This window comes from Anneissia japonica, unplaced genomic scaffold, assembly GCF_011630105.1.
Source record: "Anneissia japonica isolate Jap-2015-1 unplaced genomic scaffold, ASM1163010v1 scaffold288271_len110776_cov171, whole genome shotgun sequence".
Taxonomy (NCBI): Eukaryota; Metazoa; Echinodermata; class Crinoidea; order Comatulida; family Comatulidae; genus Anneissia; species Anneissia japonica.
In genome coordinates, this window is record NW_022744007.1 from 22045 (window position 1) to 38714 (window position 16670).

General features: G+C 34.4%; 1 protein-coding gene across 1 annotated transcript; it reads left to right on the forward strand.

Moving 5' to 3' along the window:
* Positions 1–2950: 2950 nt before the first annotated feature.
* On the forward strand, positions 2951–16112 carry LOC117119560 (uncharacterized protein C1orf131 homolog). The gene is made up of 7 exons (XM_033264391.1): positions 2951–3084; positions 11188–11313; positions 12292–12617; positions 13672–13821; positions 14380–14466; positions 14621–14673; positions 15765–16112. The coding sequence occupies exons 2-7, from the start codon at positions 11241–11243 to the stop codon at positions 15922–15924; spliced, it is 849 nt and encodes a 282-aa protein (XP_033120282.1). The 5' UTR covers positions 2951–3084; positions 11188–11240; the 3' UTR covers positions 15925–16112.
* The last annotated feature ends 558 nt before the right edge of the window (positions 16113–16670 follow it).

A 16670-nucleotide genomic window follows, 5' to 3' on the forward strand; every position in this document is an offset into this window, starting at 1 on the left:
AAAGAGAAAGAAGGGAAAACGAAAAGGAAAGAAGATAAGAATAAAAAGGAAGATATCACCCTGCAACCCCTTCTTCAAAAAGTGTCCATAGCCCCTATGATCTATGCAACCAGATATTCTCCGCAGTGGGCGTAACCACCGGGGGACAAGGGGAAATATCCATCTGTGGAAAATCTTTCCCCACCCCTTGAAGATGCCCTTTTCACCCCCTGTAAGTGCCTAAAAAATCTAAAATTTTGCGCACTTCACGCGCATTTCTTGTTAAAGTAGTCTGATTTCCTTTAAAAATTGCACATTTTAGGGAGTTTTTATCAATTCCGACGAAATTAGAATTAAAAACACATTTTTTTTTTAAGGTTTTAGGGTTAGCCTTCTAAGTTATTTAAACACATAGACCTAATAGTCCCAAACTCAAGAAAGAAAAATTAAGATAGATCGTTTAACTTGGTTTAACCTAAAAGAATGGCCTAATTGTGTAATGATGGTGAAAGAATATGTTTGTAATAAATAAAGCCATAATGAAAATGCTTATATTCAGTTTCAAAAAAACGTGTGTGGCCATAAAACATTAGCCCTCAACATTAAACTCAAAACAAAATTTTCGCGCGCATTTTTTAGGGTGAGAACTTGTGCTTGTCCTCTTATGCCTTCTAAGTTTATTGAACACATAATAGTCCCAACTCAAATAGAAAAAACATTTGGGATAGATCGTTTTACCTAAAAGAAGGGTCTCAATGTGTATTGATACTAAAAGTATCTTGGTGTTACTATATCAAGATGTTTAAATTGTCACAAACATATTGAACATGTAATTAAAAAAACGCAACAAACTTATTGGTTATATCATGGAGGAATACGTTTCCTCCATGGTTATATAAATTCAATTATTGGTGCCACCCCTGGATATAAATGGTGTATAAATTATTATTATTTTTATTAATGAAAAATCTGTTTTGTCATAATAACAGGTCAATTTATAAAGCGCAAATAAACATGGTCTCTATGCACCAAATAATAATAATAATAATAATAATAATAATAATAATAATAAATAATAATAATAATAATAACAACAACAACAATAATAATAATAATATTAATAATAACAATAATAATAATAATAATACTCTCTGTCTAGTATGGCAGTTGTTGTATGGCAGTTTCACCTACATAATTGCTGTTAGGCCTATATCTAGTTCAAAATAGTAGTTTGCTGCGATTTTGTACGGCGGTACGGCAAAATTCGGCAAACCGGGTTTCGGCCAACTGGGATTTCATGTTTTCGGTAAACTGGATTCGTCAAACTGTGTTTCGGCAAAGTGGCCTAAACTCGGCAAACTTGGTTTTGGCAAACTGGATTTCGACGATCTGGGCGGATACCTCCGTTGGATCATTACTTTTGAAGAAGGTCGTTCACGAGTTGGATGCATTTGAACGCAGTATTAAACCTGATGCGTTAATACAGTAGAGGGTTGCCGTGGACTTTTTGACGGCCAGATTCCTCAAATCTGGCCGTATAAAAATTTGCCTGGCCGTAACGTTTAAAAAGTCACGGCCAAACTATATTTGGCTGAATTTTTGAAAGGTTTACGTTTTTTTTTCAATATAGGCCGAATATAACGTAGACTTGTTTTGGATATGTTGTTTTTGTTAGCTTAAATTCTATATTTGATTCTAATCATGTACCTTTGTACTTGCACTAAACACTTAATCTATGTTCCCCCTTTAGCCGATTTGACGTAAGAGAGTTTATTTTAAAAATAACAGTTCCATTTAATAATGTAAATTTTTCAGATGAAATATATATTTTTTATGAAGTATCCTCGTTTAAGCTTTATGAAGACAGTTCAATGCAAGTTTGTACCATATATTGTGTCTTTGTATATGTTCCATCCTAGTGGAGGTTCTATCTCTTGGATTTCTTTTGAATATAAATTAAATACTGTACTTTAATTAAATTATTGCCCACTTGAATTATACTGAGCCCTACTGCAGTGTTCTTTATATAGAGCGCCATATATAAATACTCGATATGATCATTCGGGTCCGATGGCACCTCCAATTTTAAGCAAGTGTTGCAGAGACTTCTTCGAAGTTACTCTAGAGTTAGGTTGCATATGAGAATGAAGAAGATAATTCTGATAGCAACATTGATTTATTGCTTTAAGTACTGCGACAATAACATTCAGAGTTCAGATAAAAAGTATTTATTAAAATTTTCATAGGTTTGTTTGAACGGCAGTTTGTGTTATCTATGTCACTTAATTCATTCTAATTAAAGAGAGCCACGGATTTGCCAATAACGGGCCCTTAAATTTTTTGCTATAGATCGACTACAATGTACCTTAATATTTAATTCATTTAAATCAAATTTAGATCAAACTTGATAATGTGATTTTAAATAGCGGATTTAGGGGGGTGAAAAAAATACAGAAAAATTGATCGCCCAAACGCATCATGTTAATATTCGTGCGATTAGAAAACAAAAATTTCCTCTAAGATATGATGTTATCTTGATCGGACCCACTTTCGCCCCCTCCCCTTTTTCGGCCCCGGCTCCTCCCCTTTCGGCCATCTCTGGATTCGCCCCTGAATTGGCCTACATGCCAGCAACTAAAGAACATATAGGCTATTTAATAATTATTTAATAATATGATTGGGCTAGCTGGGCATGTATTTTATGGTGATAGATTAATCAAAAGAAAAACAGTGTATATCATTTGAATTCCTTCAATTTCAAACGAATGACCGCTGATTTTCGTGTAATTTTTGTAGTATTTCAAATGAATATGTACCCATGTACCCCCTGTTGTCTTCGGATTAAAATCTGGCCGAGTTTTGGCCATATCCTAAAAAAGTTTGGCCGAATTTGGCCGTGAGATGGCGTGTGTATGTTTGGGCGCGAAGCCGTCGACTATCTGGCAACCCTGGTACAGTACGTTTTCGCCAAGGTTTTCGCCTATTCGCTTCTTCACTAGAGAAGTAGTAGGTAAGGTCTAAGTTTAGCCCTAGGCCCAGCTGTTTTTCGCCGCTAAGTACTACTGCCTCGGCCTATGTCTAATCACTGATTACTGTACTTGTTTGGTGAGTAATTTGTTTATTTCTGAGTCCAATTGCTTGACAGAAGTTATTAGGTGTGATTGGTTATCTTGTTTGTGTTGAAAGTGGGCCCTCATTATATATAGGCCTACCTTGTTTGAGGTTTTTTTTTGTAGGAAGTAATGGACGGATCGGCTACACGGGAGCAGGTCAACTTGGCCCCAAGTCAAAGTCAACAATAACAATATAAAAACGTATAATAGAACTAATAATGACAATAACGATATGATGACAATAATAATGATATAATCATATATATATATATATTATATATATAAATATATATAGACATATATATTAATATATATATATATATATGAATATATTTAAATATATATATAAGCCTATATGTATATCAATTATGATATAATAGATAAAATCGATACCGTCTTTGTGTATAAAAAACAATAAGAAATATATCATATGTATGGACTTTAGAAACTCGGCCCCAAGTAGTCAAATCGGCCCCAATTTACTGTGTATTTGCTATGAGCAATAATACTTATTTATAGGCATATTATATGTACATTAAATATATATATATATATATATTTGTTGAAATTAAAAGAAAAACAAAGCAACGACATAAAACACTTTAGTTTTGACTTAAATATTTAGTAAATACACAGTAATTTGGGGCTGATTTAACTTGGGGCCGAGTTGACTAGTTTGGGCCGAGTTGACTAGTTGGGGCCGAGTTGACTTGTGGCCGAGTTGACTTGGGGCCGAGTTGACTTGGGGCCGAGTTGACTTGGGGCCGAGTTGACTGGAGCTGAGGTGACTTGGGGCCGAGTTGACTCGAATTCGGCTACACATCCCCATCCATATAATCGGACCTCTAGCTCTCTGTCTACCTAGTATAGCTTGCAGACTCACATGCTCTTACGAAAAAAAAGTCTTAAATTCTGCCTTGCATTTAGCGGCCTAGACATAGCCTAAGCAGAAGTGTAGAATAGACCTAGTAGTAGTACCGAAATCATATGAAAAAATTGTTATATAAATTTATTCAAAAACTTAAATGACTCAATTTCTCTATTATGAAAATTTTGTGTCATGATAAAATTTACAAAGAAACCAAATTTGTTTCGAACAATATATAACAATCATTCCCTTTACAAAAAATAGCAATCAAATGAAACAGACCAGACCAGAATATATTCTCCACACCAAACTTTTGCTAAAAAGGCCTTGACCTAAATCTTAATATTATAACCAATATATTATGTGCCAGTAATTATGATTCTGCACATCTACTTTCCTAGTGATTTTCTGTGCATGTTTGAGCTAGTATTTGAGATCATCCTTGCAATTAACATACTTCACAGTATCTGAGACAGGCCTTTAAGGAAAATTTAAGGAACATTTTTGACCATTTTAAGTGATTTAAGGTAATGTCTCAGCTGCTCGGTGATGCCAAGAAAGATTAATCAAAGGCTAAGTATGTGTGACTGGACGCAGGGTTCCCAGAAGCACAACTCTGAGTCAGAAGTGGAACGTGAAATTCCGATATGGTTTCGTAGTCAGATTTGCGAGAAAAACTTCAGCTACCCGTATTTCTCGACTGAGACGTCAATGGGAGCTGTAATTTTTTGGGCAGGGAGATGGTGCTACCCTTAATTTGTATTAAGGGAATTTACGCCCACAAATCTTGTAGTTATTAATATTTTGGTTATAATAGAAAAATTTTTATTTTTTGGTGACGTCACACTCACACTGTAGTTAGCATGAATACGTCATAAGCTAGATTATGTCACCTTTTCCTGGTAAGGCAAACTTTTCTGGTGTGCTTCAATAAATCAATAAACAAACACCACTGCTTTGCACATGATTGCCTTGCCTAGCTAGGGCTACAAGAGCCGCATAGTTAGCATATAATACTTAAACAAGGTACGTCTGCAACTGAATTATTCTTAAGCCCTAGTTAATTTTTTTTCTTATTTTACTTTATTTCTTTCGAAAGTGTACTTTCTATCACATATGATTGCACCATCTACTTAGGCTTAGGCCTAGTCTTATTATTTCTCATCATCCCCCGCTATACACAGTACATCAGTAGGCTAGCGCCCCCCTCCCCCGCTACAATACAGATGTTTGCTAGGCAATAGAACATGATTGCACCTTCCTTCCCTGGTGTTCATGTAACATTTGCATATTGTTAGCTAACCAGCTGCGTCTATTTCTTTTACTCTCTTGGAAAGAGGGAACTTCGAAATAATTGTCTCCATATCTTCGCTGATTAATCTCCGTAATTTAGCTTACAATGCATGGAGTGGGCACTTAAAATGTACAATATTCATTTCACTACCCGACAAACCCCGACCTTTATTTATGCATTACATAAATAGTTTCATCTTGCTGTACTCCAACATCACTGGCGCATGGTAACAACCAACCGGCAGACCATTTCCGGTCACATATTACTCTCCATAACGCAGCACCCCCTAGTTCCGTGACCTCTGGATACAAAGGTTTGTTTCAAATAGTGTTAGGCCATTTAAAATTTTACATAAGGAAATTAACAAAAGTTAGGTTTTATGGGATTTTTATTGATTACAGTATAAGTCTTGTTTGGTTTAAATATTTTATGCTTAATTTTTTTGCACTTGTGTAGTTCTGTGTGTGGTTCTGTTTCTGCAAAGTAAATGGCAATAAAGTATGATACGCTTTAAACGTAAAAATAGCAGTTTTCAATTCAATTGTTTGTTTGTGTTTTAGTAATTTCAATTTGCTGAACAGGTGATCAGTATGATCTAAAAATCAAGCTTTACTTATAATTCTAATTACTGTATTTTTATTTGTTTTAAAACTAAAGGAACTAAATTTGTTTTGTATATATATATATATATTCCCCCATACTTCTGTACAATAATTTAAATAAGGGAGAAATTAGGAGCAATATAACGTATGAAGTGTACGATTATTAAAAATTTGACTGGCTTTACAGATTATTGCTGTACTTTTAGATAGTTTAGATACACTTAAAATATGCTTTTTCCAGGTCAATTTGTGGTCAGTTAAACTCCAAGCAAGGTACATGCTCTCTCAATGTTTCTATTGTTTTTCTTTTACTAATGGTGACATCAAATTGTTTATGGCTATTTGTAAATAATATAAAATTGTTTAAATGATAGCCTTAGGTACCGTAGATCCAGCAGTTTAAAATAGAGTAGGTGCACGCAAGGAGAGACATTATGACAGATGGAAGGTCCAGACCACCTCAGTCCCAACATGATTAAATTGGTTTGCGGCTGAAATGGATCTATATACCGCCTGGAATTTAGAAATAACCCTCTCAGACTTAAATTTTTCGCACTTAAGCCTAATATGTACAATAGGCCAGCTCATGTGGCCTCTACTGCATTCTGTAATTTTTTGTTTTGTTTATATTACACAGACTAATAGATTACCAAAAGTATCAGCACCAACTTCCAACCTCACTCTGCTTACATGGAAACCTGTGGAACATTTATGTGTGTCATGCAAACATGCATTGATTGTCTGTGCTGTTTGAGGGGATGATATCATTACATTATACACAGAACTTTTGCTTCAAGACACGAGTTATAACTAGTCGGTATCATGAACGTTTAGTACCATACATTGTTGGTAAAAGCAACCCTTATCAAGATGTACTGTCTGCAGTGGCTTCTACCAGTCTTACTGTTGCCATTGCCCAAAACTGGCCTGGGATTTGTCAATGTTGGTCTATTGCATAGCCATGCAATGTTCATTATGTTGTACCTGACAAGTTTCTTCTTAGAGCGACGACCGTGTACGATATGCAGTTTTGTATTCGCAGTGGCGTTGGTTCTCATCTGTTACAATTGTTTAGGAAACTGTCTATTCTTCTGTTGTAATGAGAGTGACAGTTGTGCTGCAATGGAGGATCTATGACAGCATTGTTGATGACAAAGCCAAAGTATAATCTTAGCATGACAACAATCCAAAATATAGCTTACTTGCACAATGCACGTAGGCATGGTGGCAAGGATGTTTACATTTTTATCAGAAAGTAGGATGAATCCCAGCTTGATTTATCACTTGGGTGACCTCCATGTTAAAATTGATGAGGAAGTACTGTAGAGGTCATAATGAAGCCATGCTAATAGGAATTGGAAGGGATGGTATCCCAAGCTACATATTGTAACTCTATTCATAAATAGTATGATTATTCTTGTTAACACTAGGCTGTAAATTATAATTTTTTTAAAGTAAAATATTATAACTTCAATCTTCAAATTAAATTTAAAATCCAAAATCATCCCTGCCTGGTAAGGTTCTGGGTAAAAAACCAAAGACAAGCACAGTGACCAGCCTCCATCTGCTAATTGAATACCTTTCTACTGCAACCTAAAAAGTTGCAACAAAGTCAATCCATTGAGCTGGTCCTTAATCTCTCTCCACACTATGACAAATATGTGTGATGTGCTCATAGGGTATGATGTCATCATAGTACATCCAAATACGGGGATACAACATTTATTTATCACATACAATTTGATAGTGTGGATAAAGCTTTACTATTTTAAAGAGTTTCTGAATTTACACTTCACTGAGCCTGTAAAATTCTTGGTTAACCAACAGAGGGCGCTATATTATTGTGTTTACACTGCACATTTAGACTTTTTTTTTATCATTGATTTGACTATTAAAATTAGAATTAAATATAAAACTATGTGCAACATTAATATCTCTTTAGTAAACATTCCAGTGTATTGATGATATCATGTACAGTATGTAATTAATATTTTTAAAATAAAGAGTTTTAGACAAAATCCATGATGAAGAAGATAATTAGTACCCTGCAGTAAAGAAAAGCACTGTACTGTAATTTATTAAAATGATGTATTGCCTTCTGAAAAATAACAAAAAAAATCGTCTTGTGAACTTAACTTGTTAATTTTGAATACACATAAAAATTACCAACTTTAATTCCTTCACATCCAAACAGCAAGTACAGTACACTCACAACGTACAGGATGGAATGATGCTTTATCAATCAAGTTGTTTTTGGTCGTAAGAAAAAAAAGGTCCTGCTGTGACAGGAATTGAACCTAGGACTCTGAAATTAAAAGGCAAGCATCTTAACCACTAAGCTATTTAACTGTACTTCCCCTTTTTTATCATAAAAGATAAAAAAATTTTTAAGCCTCTGATTGGAAATGTTTCTATGATTTTAAGGATACTTATGGATAAATATTTCTATTAAATTGTAATTTCTTAAAGTAACTTCAAAATAGTAAGTAAGTTAATTTCAAAATTGTTCTTTATTTCTTTGCTATCAGTTGACAATACACCATTAAATCAATACAAAATGGTTTCAGTCTAAAATGATATCAACTTAAGACTGATTATTTTCAAAATATGCCAACAAGGACTCTAAGCATATTATTACCCCGGTCATTTTTATTAAACACATATGGAACACAAACTCAAGCTCCCTGAGGGAGTATTCCATAATTTTGCAGCAGCTACATCAGCGCATTTTGGCATTTAACCCTACGGGGGCTTCGTCCCAGGACCACTTTTGGAACCTTTTAATCAAAGCTCGACCACGCCCACTTTGATTTTACCCCCGGTCGGGGACCTCAGCCCCCTCCGTTGGGCAAATCCTGGTGCCACCCCTGCCAGGTACCCATTTATATTCCTGGGTAAAGAGAAGCAATGCAGATAATGTGCCTTGCCTAAGGCCACAAGTGGAATGCACAGCGAGAGAATTAAAACCCCGACCTCAAGGTTGGGAAACCACACCGTTCCCACTGCTCCAAACCACTTCCACAAAAGGTACTTTCATTTAAGATTGATTCCATACTGTAGGTCTCAGTAAAGAGTGATTTTATTTAGGATTACTGTATTCCCAAATAATGTTGATTTCATAATGTAATTTTCAATCATAACTGTTTCAACTTAAACACTGCTACCTGTACCTAAATCATATATAAGAATCCCAAATCAATTAGTATAGTGGCTTGTATAAATATCAGCTTTCGGATAAAAACTAGAGTGAGAACGTGTTATAAATAATACCTTTCCTACACTCTTTGAATAAATTACACTTAAAGCCAGGCTCCGGAGAGTAAAATATTTTTATGTTGTACAAGTTACTGTACTGATTTTTCTAAAACCCAAAAGGGTGCATTGAAGAAAAACTCAGGAACAGTAAATGAAATACAGATTTTTGAATATTTAAAAACTAAGGAAAAATGGAGGTAACTACCCTTTTTTTCTACTTTTTGGCATATATATATCAGTTTTTTTCCCACCGGAGGCTGGCTTTACATTTCTAGCTAAGAAATTTAGGGATTTTTAAAAGTAAAATGTCTGTAAATCATTAAAAGTTTTGGGGGGTGGGGTGGATTCTGCGACTTACTGAATGTCGATAACTTACCATGTTTGTGGTTTTTTTTAGAGCAATTTAAAATGCTACTGCAAAGATTTTTTTTTTTATCTTAAAAAAAGAAAAGACTGTCTGTCTGATAATTATTTCAAAGAATAAGGAGCTTGGCGCCATGGGCCGACTGTGCCATTTTTATTGTGAGGGGTGTACTTTTTTGGGGGAAAATAGATAATCAGTCAGTTTATCAAGGTAAATATCCACTCAGACTAACATCACCCTTGATTCGTGTAATTTATTATGTGAAATGGGCCATGAAATGAAAGAAACTATTGAATTTTTGGGTTGCAGTACATCTTTAAGATTGATTTCATTACTATATTTTATTTTGCAATTTGAGATTGGTTCAATTTAAGATAGTTTCCATATATGGATTGATCCATTTAAAGTTCTATCCTTGCTATTAATGTTTATTGGTATGCAAATACATACCTGTGATTTGCCAATGTATGGGTGTAATATGACATCATCATTCCCATCATGAATGTGATATGACATCATTCCCATATGTATGTGATATTACATCATCATGTCTATATATACATGTGATATGACATCATCATTCCCATAATGAATGTGATATGACATCATTCCAATATGTATGTGATATGACATCATCATTACCATAATGGATGTGATATGACATCATCATGCCTAAACATAGGAAATTCACACAAATTTGTCACAAAACATATGATAGAACTTAAGATCTACTTCATGCTATTTTGATATCTTAGTACAGTAATGTACCCAAATGGTTTACTTGCAGTGTTTTATTCTGAAGGAATAAAGATGGTAAAACAAAAAATTTAACAATTTGTTTTATTTACAGTACATTTCTGTTAATGGCAAGACATTTGCTGTGCAAGTTGACTGTAATAAATTAGAGGTTCAATTACTTTTGTCTTGAAATTTACTTACTGGTTTCTCAATTGTAAATTGACTTTGGATATTATTTACAGGTCTCCCTCCAATTATAGACCATTTTTGGGACTGGGGTTTCCATGGTCTTTAGGCTATAGCAGCTTTGTACTCTAATTATAATAATAAAGATATTTGTTAATGTTCGTACCACAGAAAAGCAGTTTTTAATTGGAGGGGTCTGTAATTGGAGGGAGACATGTATAGTAGCCAAGATTTGACTGTCCATAGTTTCATATCAATGTTACTGAAAGTAAGATAAATTTATTTAATAAACTCATTGAACCTTCAATCACTTGATTTTTGGATCATAATACAAATAACTAAATGCCAAAGATATAGCTAAATTTTGAAAATATAGAGTCATACTTTGGAGAATACAACACTCAGAAGCTCATTCCATTTGGCTTGTTTCATGAAAAACTTTCCTCCTCATCCCCAGCCCAAAAATGGTAATATCGGATAGGAAAATTAAAGGTATATATGCAAGGAAGATTTAGACACCAGTTATTTTTCTGCTGGCAAAAATAATATTGAAGCAGACGTAGGCCTAGGCCCTACCTTTTTAATTTACAAGACATTTGAAAAAAAGGAACGACTCCGAACAAATAATCTGCAACCCCTTTATTCAGTGGGTAGTCTGGTTTACCATACTATTATTACAAAAATGAGAAAATACAAAGTAACACAAACACTGAAAGTTTATACAGTATTAATATTCGTGTCCGGATAAACGTTTCCTGGTAAACGTCGTACACAATCTTTTTTTTTAGAACTAATCACGGAGAGAGGGCGCCAGAGATGTAAATAAAACAAGGACACAAGCATGGCCGACGACGTGTCAGAGATCATTGATGAAAACACCTCCAAATTAATACTTGAGCGGTTAAATGCTTTTGGTAAGTTATTGAAGAATTTAAGTACATGGCACATATTTAACGTGTACCATTTAGGCACCCATTGGACAATGTTAGGCCCTCTCTTCAGAAGGTTTACGCTGGTTAGGCCTAGCTAGTCCTCCCTTACATCCCGTCGCCCAAGTAGGCTTCTGGAAGCTAGGCCTAGTCTAGAACCGAAGTTTATGCATGAATACAGTAATGTATAATAGGCCTAGGCCTGGCTGTAGTAGGGATGCTAGAAAATGGTTGATCAACTATAGACTGCACAGCCCCTGGATCATATGTAAACAGGTTAGTTAGTTACTTATAGAATAATATTAGTTGTTAATATTTTATTAGAAGCAGGTTCAATTTCAAATAGGTAAAAAAAATTATGGAATAAAACAGAATAGTAAGTGCAGGAACTATGATAACTTCATAGTGTCAAGAGAGCAAGGTAAATGATTTTCTTTTTTTAAATTACCTAGTGATGATGACAGAATAATCACCCATGTGTTTTGAATAGCCTGCACTTCAGTTCACCCTCCAAATCAGGACCACTTTTGATACTTGACAACCACACCCGTACGCAATTCAGCACAATGACACTGTGATTTCCAGACTGATAGTAAGTCTGGGTGGGGAATATATCCTCCTCGCAAAAATTTGACCTAGAAATCTGTCCACGCATTTCGGAAAATAAGGGCTGATTTCTGCGCATATTTTGCTGAAAATTAGGCTTTGACCAAATATTAATATGTGCAATTTTATGCAGCAATTACGATTCCGCATGCCTATTTTCCTAGTGATTTTCTGAGCAAATTTGAGCTGATTTTTTAGATATCCTCCGTGCAATTAAAAAACTTTACAGTATGGTGCGAGTTATGGGTTATTATCTTAAATTTACCATTTGTAAAAAGTGATCTCAAATTAGAGGTGTCTCTAAATGTAGGGTGGAACTGTATTTATTTTGTTATTAATTTTGCTTTTATTAAATAGGAGATAGTTTCCTTGATGATGATTACAGAGAAAAAAAGAAAACAATCAAAAAGAAAAACACCAATGAAATAAATAAAAATGGAATGAAAAAGAAAAAGGGAAAAGTAAATTCAAGAACAGAGGAAGTAACTGCTGACAGTGACAATGTAAATTCACAGAAAACCTACAAACTGTCGGAATTTGATAAAGAAATTGAAATTTTCAAACAATCAGAAGACTTAAAAAAGGAAGAAATGGAATCAAAACGAAAAAGGAAAAAAAAGAAACCCAAGAAGGAAGTAGAAGTCGTTGTTTTCAATGATCCATCAAAGAGGAAAAAGAAACAGGTAAAGAGTCTCGTGGTGAATCTTGGAGTGAAATGGGAGGGGTGGGGGGCTCGATTATTAAGTGATGGGGCACCATACATGCCAACACTTTGATTTTGATGACCTGACTTAAGCCAATTTTTGTTTTCATGTTTTCTCACATGCTCTCCCAGTTTACAAAGAAAATTGCATACATAGGCTTAGGTGTGCTAAATCTTAAATGTTTTTTATTTGGCAATAAAATACTATGAAAAAACCTCAATATTATTAGGTTACCTTTCGATATTTTGCTCGGCAAAACTACAGCATAGCCTCTTGTGAGTGGTGCAAAGTCACGCTGGCCAAATTGTATATATACAATGGCTGGATCATTATTACAAGGTGTTTAGTCAGTATAGACTATAAGCTTAATAATCATAAGATTTACCCTTATGATACAATAAATAGCTAAAGCTTGTGTTACACCCCCCTCAACCCACATGTAATGGAGAGACCCCCTCACCCACAGGCCAAAACCCTTGGTGGCACTTCGCGCCAAATTCTCCCGTTTTTTTTTATATTCAAATTCTGGCATGTATGGGGCATTAGCTCACTAAATAAGGTGATTTGTGGTGAAGTTTATCTACTTGAGTGTGATTTTTTTTGCTTCACACATATTTATTACATGGTAATGCGAAAGCAAAATGTATGATATGATAATATACAGCCATTAACAAGAGCAATAAAAATTGGCATAACTGCTAACAAAAGGCACAAATAATATATTTACCAAAAGCATCTATGCAGGACAACAAATACATACAACGTATTGGGAGATAAGTTGGCGACAGATGAGAAAAAAGAACAGGGTTTTTTAATTGATCAAAAATGCAATTTTAAATTTACCATCACAGTATTTTAAATTATTATTATTGGTGGTCCTTCCTTTCATGTCTGTTATGCTGTGTTGCATGCATTTTTACGAGTGGGTTTCGTGTGGTTACATAATTTGTGCAATTTATATTACATGATCAGTGTATAGTGTGAATGAAGGTTTCCGAATTTTATAATATATATTGTCATTTTTTTAATGTAGGAAGATGAGAAAATTGTTGATGATTCCAGGGATGGAATTATGAGTTTAAAAAAGGCTAAAATTGATGTTCATCAATTTGGTCTTGGTGGCTTTACATATGAAGATAAAGAAAAGATGGAAATGCAGAGAGCTATTAGACTTGGGGCACGGGTAAGCCATTACTGATCAAATTGCTAAAATTTATAGGTAATTTTTTGGGATCTTCATGGTTTTAAAAAAAAGCTGACCCTTGAATTTTGGGATTTTATGTCGGACTTGGCAACACAAAGTAGTTTTTTTAGCGTACCAATAACATTTCCAGGAGATTCGCTTAATGACATTGGGGGCCCTATATATTCCATGAGGAAAAGTGTAGGTACCAAACGAAGAGCCATGCCCACCTCAGACCCACAGTGTTTGGTGAACACATTTTTCTAGAATAGGCACCTTTAGAACCTGGAAATGGCACTGTCAGACTGCAAAAAAATAATTGGCAACCAAAGTTTAGGCCTAGATTAAACAAAAAGATTTGTTTTTTATTGAATTTGCAGGAGATAAGTGAATTTCCGGGAGATTTTTGCTTGTTTGCGAGAGTGTGGGAGACCATACCGATTTCCGGGAGACTCCCGTTACTTCCGGGAGTCTTGTGAGCCCTGCATTGACATTTTCATCACAGGTAAATAGTACTACTGTAGTAATGTTGATTACCATTTGTTTACATTTTTACAGCCTCCAAAGAAAGAATATATGAATTATAAGGAACTCATTAAAAAGCAGAAAGAGCAACGAGAGGCTGATGCCAAACAGAAGGAAATTGTAAGTAACTTTGATAGTTATTTAGTTATTATTACTTAACAGATTGAAATCTTATGGCATTTACAGATTAAGGAAGAGTTGACTATTATTTACTTTACTTGTACTGTATAATGTAATAACATTTGTAAATTAATATAAATATTCTCTTTCACAGAACCGCAAGTTAGGCATCAAAGTGAGCAAGAAACCAGAGAAGATAGTCCTAAAGTGAGAAAATATTTTATATTCTGCCAGTGGCGTATCTAGGGGTAAAGGGGGTGCTGGTAAAGTGGGAGGGGTCAATGATAAAGTGAGCGCAAACTAGCTGGCAAAAAAAGCTGGTGGGTATGAGTTGACTTTTTAACCAACTTAGCGTAAACCATTTTTTTTTCCTTTAAAATTTACAGTGGATGGGTGAGTCGACTGGGAGTGCAAGCTTTTTTGTGACGCCACCCCCCCCCCATACCCATCTCTAGATACACCAATGTAAGATATCCTGAGTAAGATATCTGTAGATCATCTAAAACTTTTATCTGACTTAAAGTAAATTAATAGACAAGGAAAGACTTTTTTTTATAGCTTGTTCAGCAAAATTATTTTTTTTAAGATACAGTAGTTAGCTCAGGGAAAAAAATAAAAGTTTATTTTCTTATTCATGTGGAGGATAAAATAAAAACATTTTTTTTTTTGGTAAATGTAATCAGTGTAAAATGTTGAGATTGATGAAAACTTTAAATTTATACAGTATAATTAAACAAGAAAAATAGATATCTTATTTTGGGAGATTTAAGGCAGCGACAGGCGAAATAAAAATAAATAATTATTGGCAAGCAGTGGGTTTGCTAAACAAGATATACAACAAGTCTTGCCTAATGGCCTGTCCAGACTATCAAATTTTATTTGACAAAAACATGTAATCTGTATGGTCATCAGGGGCGGATCCAGAAATGTCTTTTTTTTTAACTTGGCTAAAGGAGGGATCGGCTCGGCCCCCAATAAATCCGCTCCTGGTCATGACATCATCACATCATGACTATATATAGGCATACAACAGGTTTTTTGTCAAAGAAAATTTGATAGTAGGGAGCTTTCGATTGCACAAATACAGTAGGATGTGGAATGTAATGACATCACTAAAAGTCATCTGCAACTTTCAATTTAGCCAAATCAATGTATGCAGAGAGTAGGACGGTCACGCACAAGTGATTTCCGTTCTAGAGTTGCATCGTCACGCAAATCAAAAGCTTCCAAATGTCAACAGTTTAACAATTCAGTTTTTAACTTGGTTATTTATTATTGACTTTTCTTTCTATATGCAGGCACAAAGGTTTCTGGGTTGATCCTACACAACAGCGAGGTGTTTATATTGATGGACAAGTTGGCAAATTTAGACGCGGTATGCAGATTGTTTCCAAGAAAGATTTGAAAATAAAATCGAGTAAATCAAAAACATTTAAAAAGACAAGCATTAAGTTATGATGCTTATCCTTCAGACAAGAACAGACAGATGGAAACTAACACATTAGTGCAGTATTGCAAGTTTTAATAATGCATTTTCTTTTAACATTTTTTTCAAGAAAATATAAAATCAAGGTGTTAAAAATTATGTATCACTAATTAGTCTTCATTGGAATTTTTTGGGAAATAAATCTGAAGTAAAGAATTTCTCCTTTTTCATTGTTTTTATTTATAAAAACTGAACAGGAGAGTGAATATCACTCGATTAGAAAAATTCATGATAGAGAAAATCTATCGATATTGATAATAACCTTCAAGCAAGTGCTTTCTCTACACTTACGTTAAACACACAAGTACAATAAATAATTCCATCCTCATCATTACTTAAAACACAGTATAATTTTTTGGGAAATAAATCTGAAGTAAAGATTTTCATTGTTTTTATTTATAAAAACTGAACATGAGTGTGAATATCACTCGATTAGAAATATTTATGATAGACAAAATCTATCGATATTGGTAACCTTGAAGCAAGTGCTTTCTCTACATTTGCGTCAAACACAAATAAGTACAACACATAACTGAAATAAATAAATAATTCCATCCTCATCATTACTTAATTGCACATTATCTGAATACAGGTCTCCCTCTAATTAAAGACCTCTTTTCTTTGGTCCAAATTTATTCCAAAGCTGCTGAAGACCATGAAAACCCTGGTACCAAATGTGGTCTTTAATTGGAGGGAGACCCGTATTATCTAACTTGCT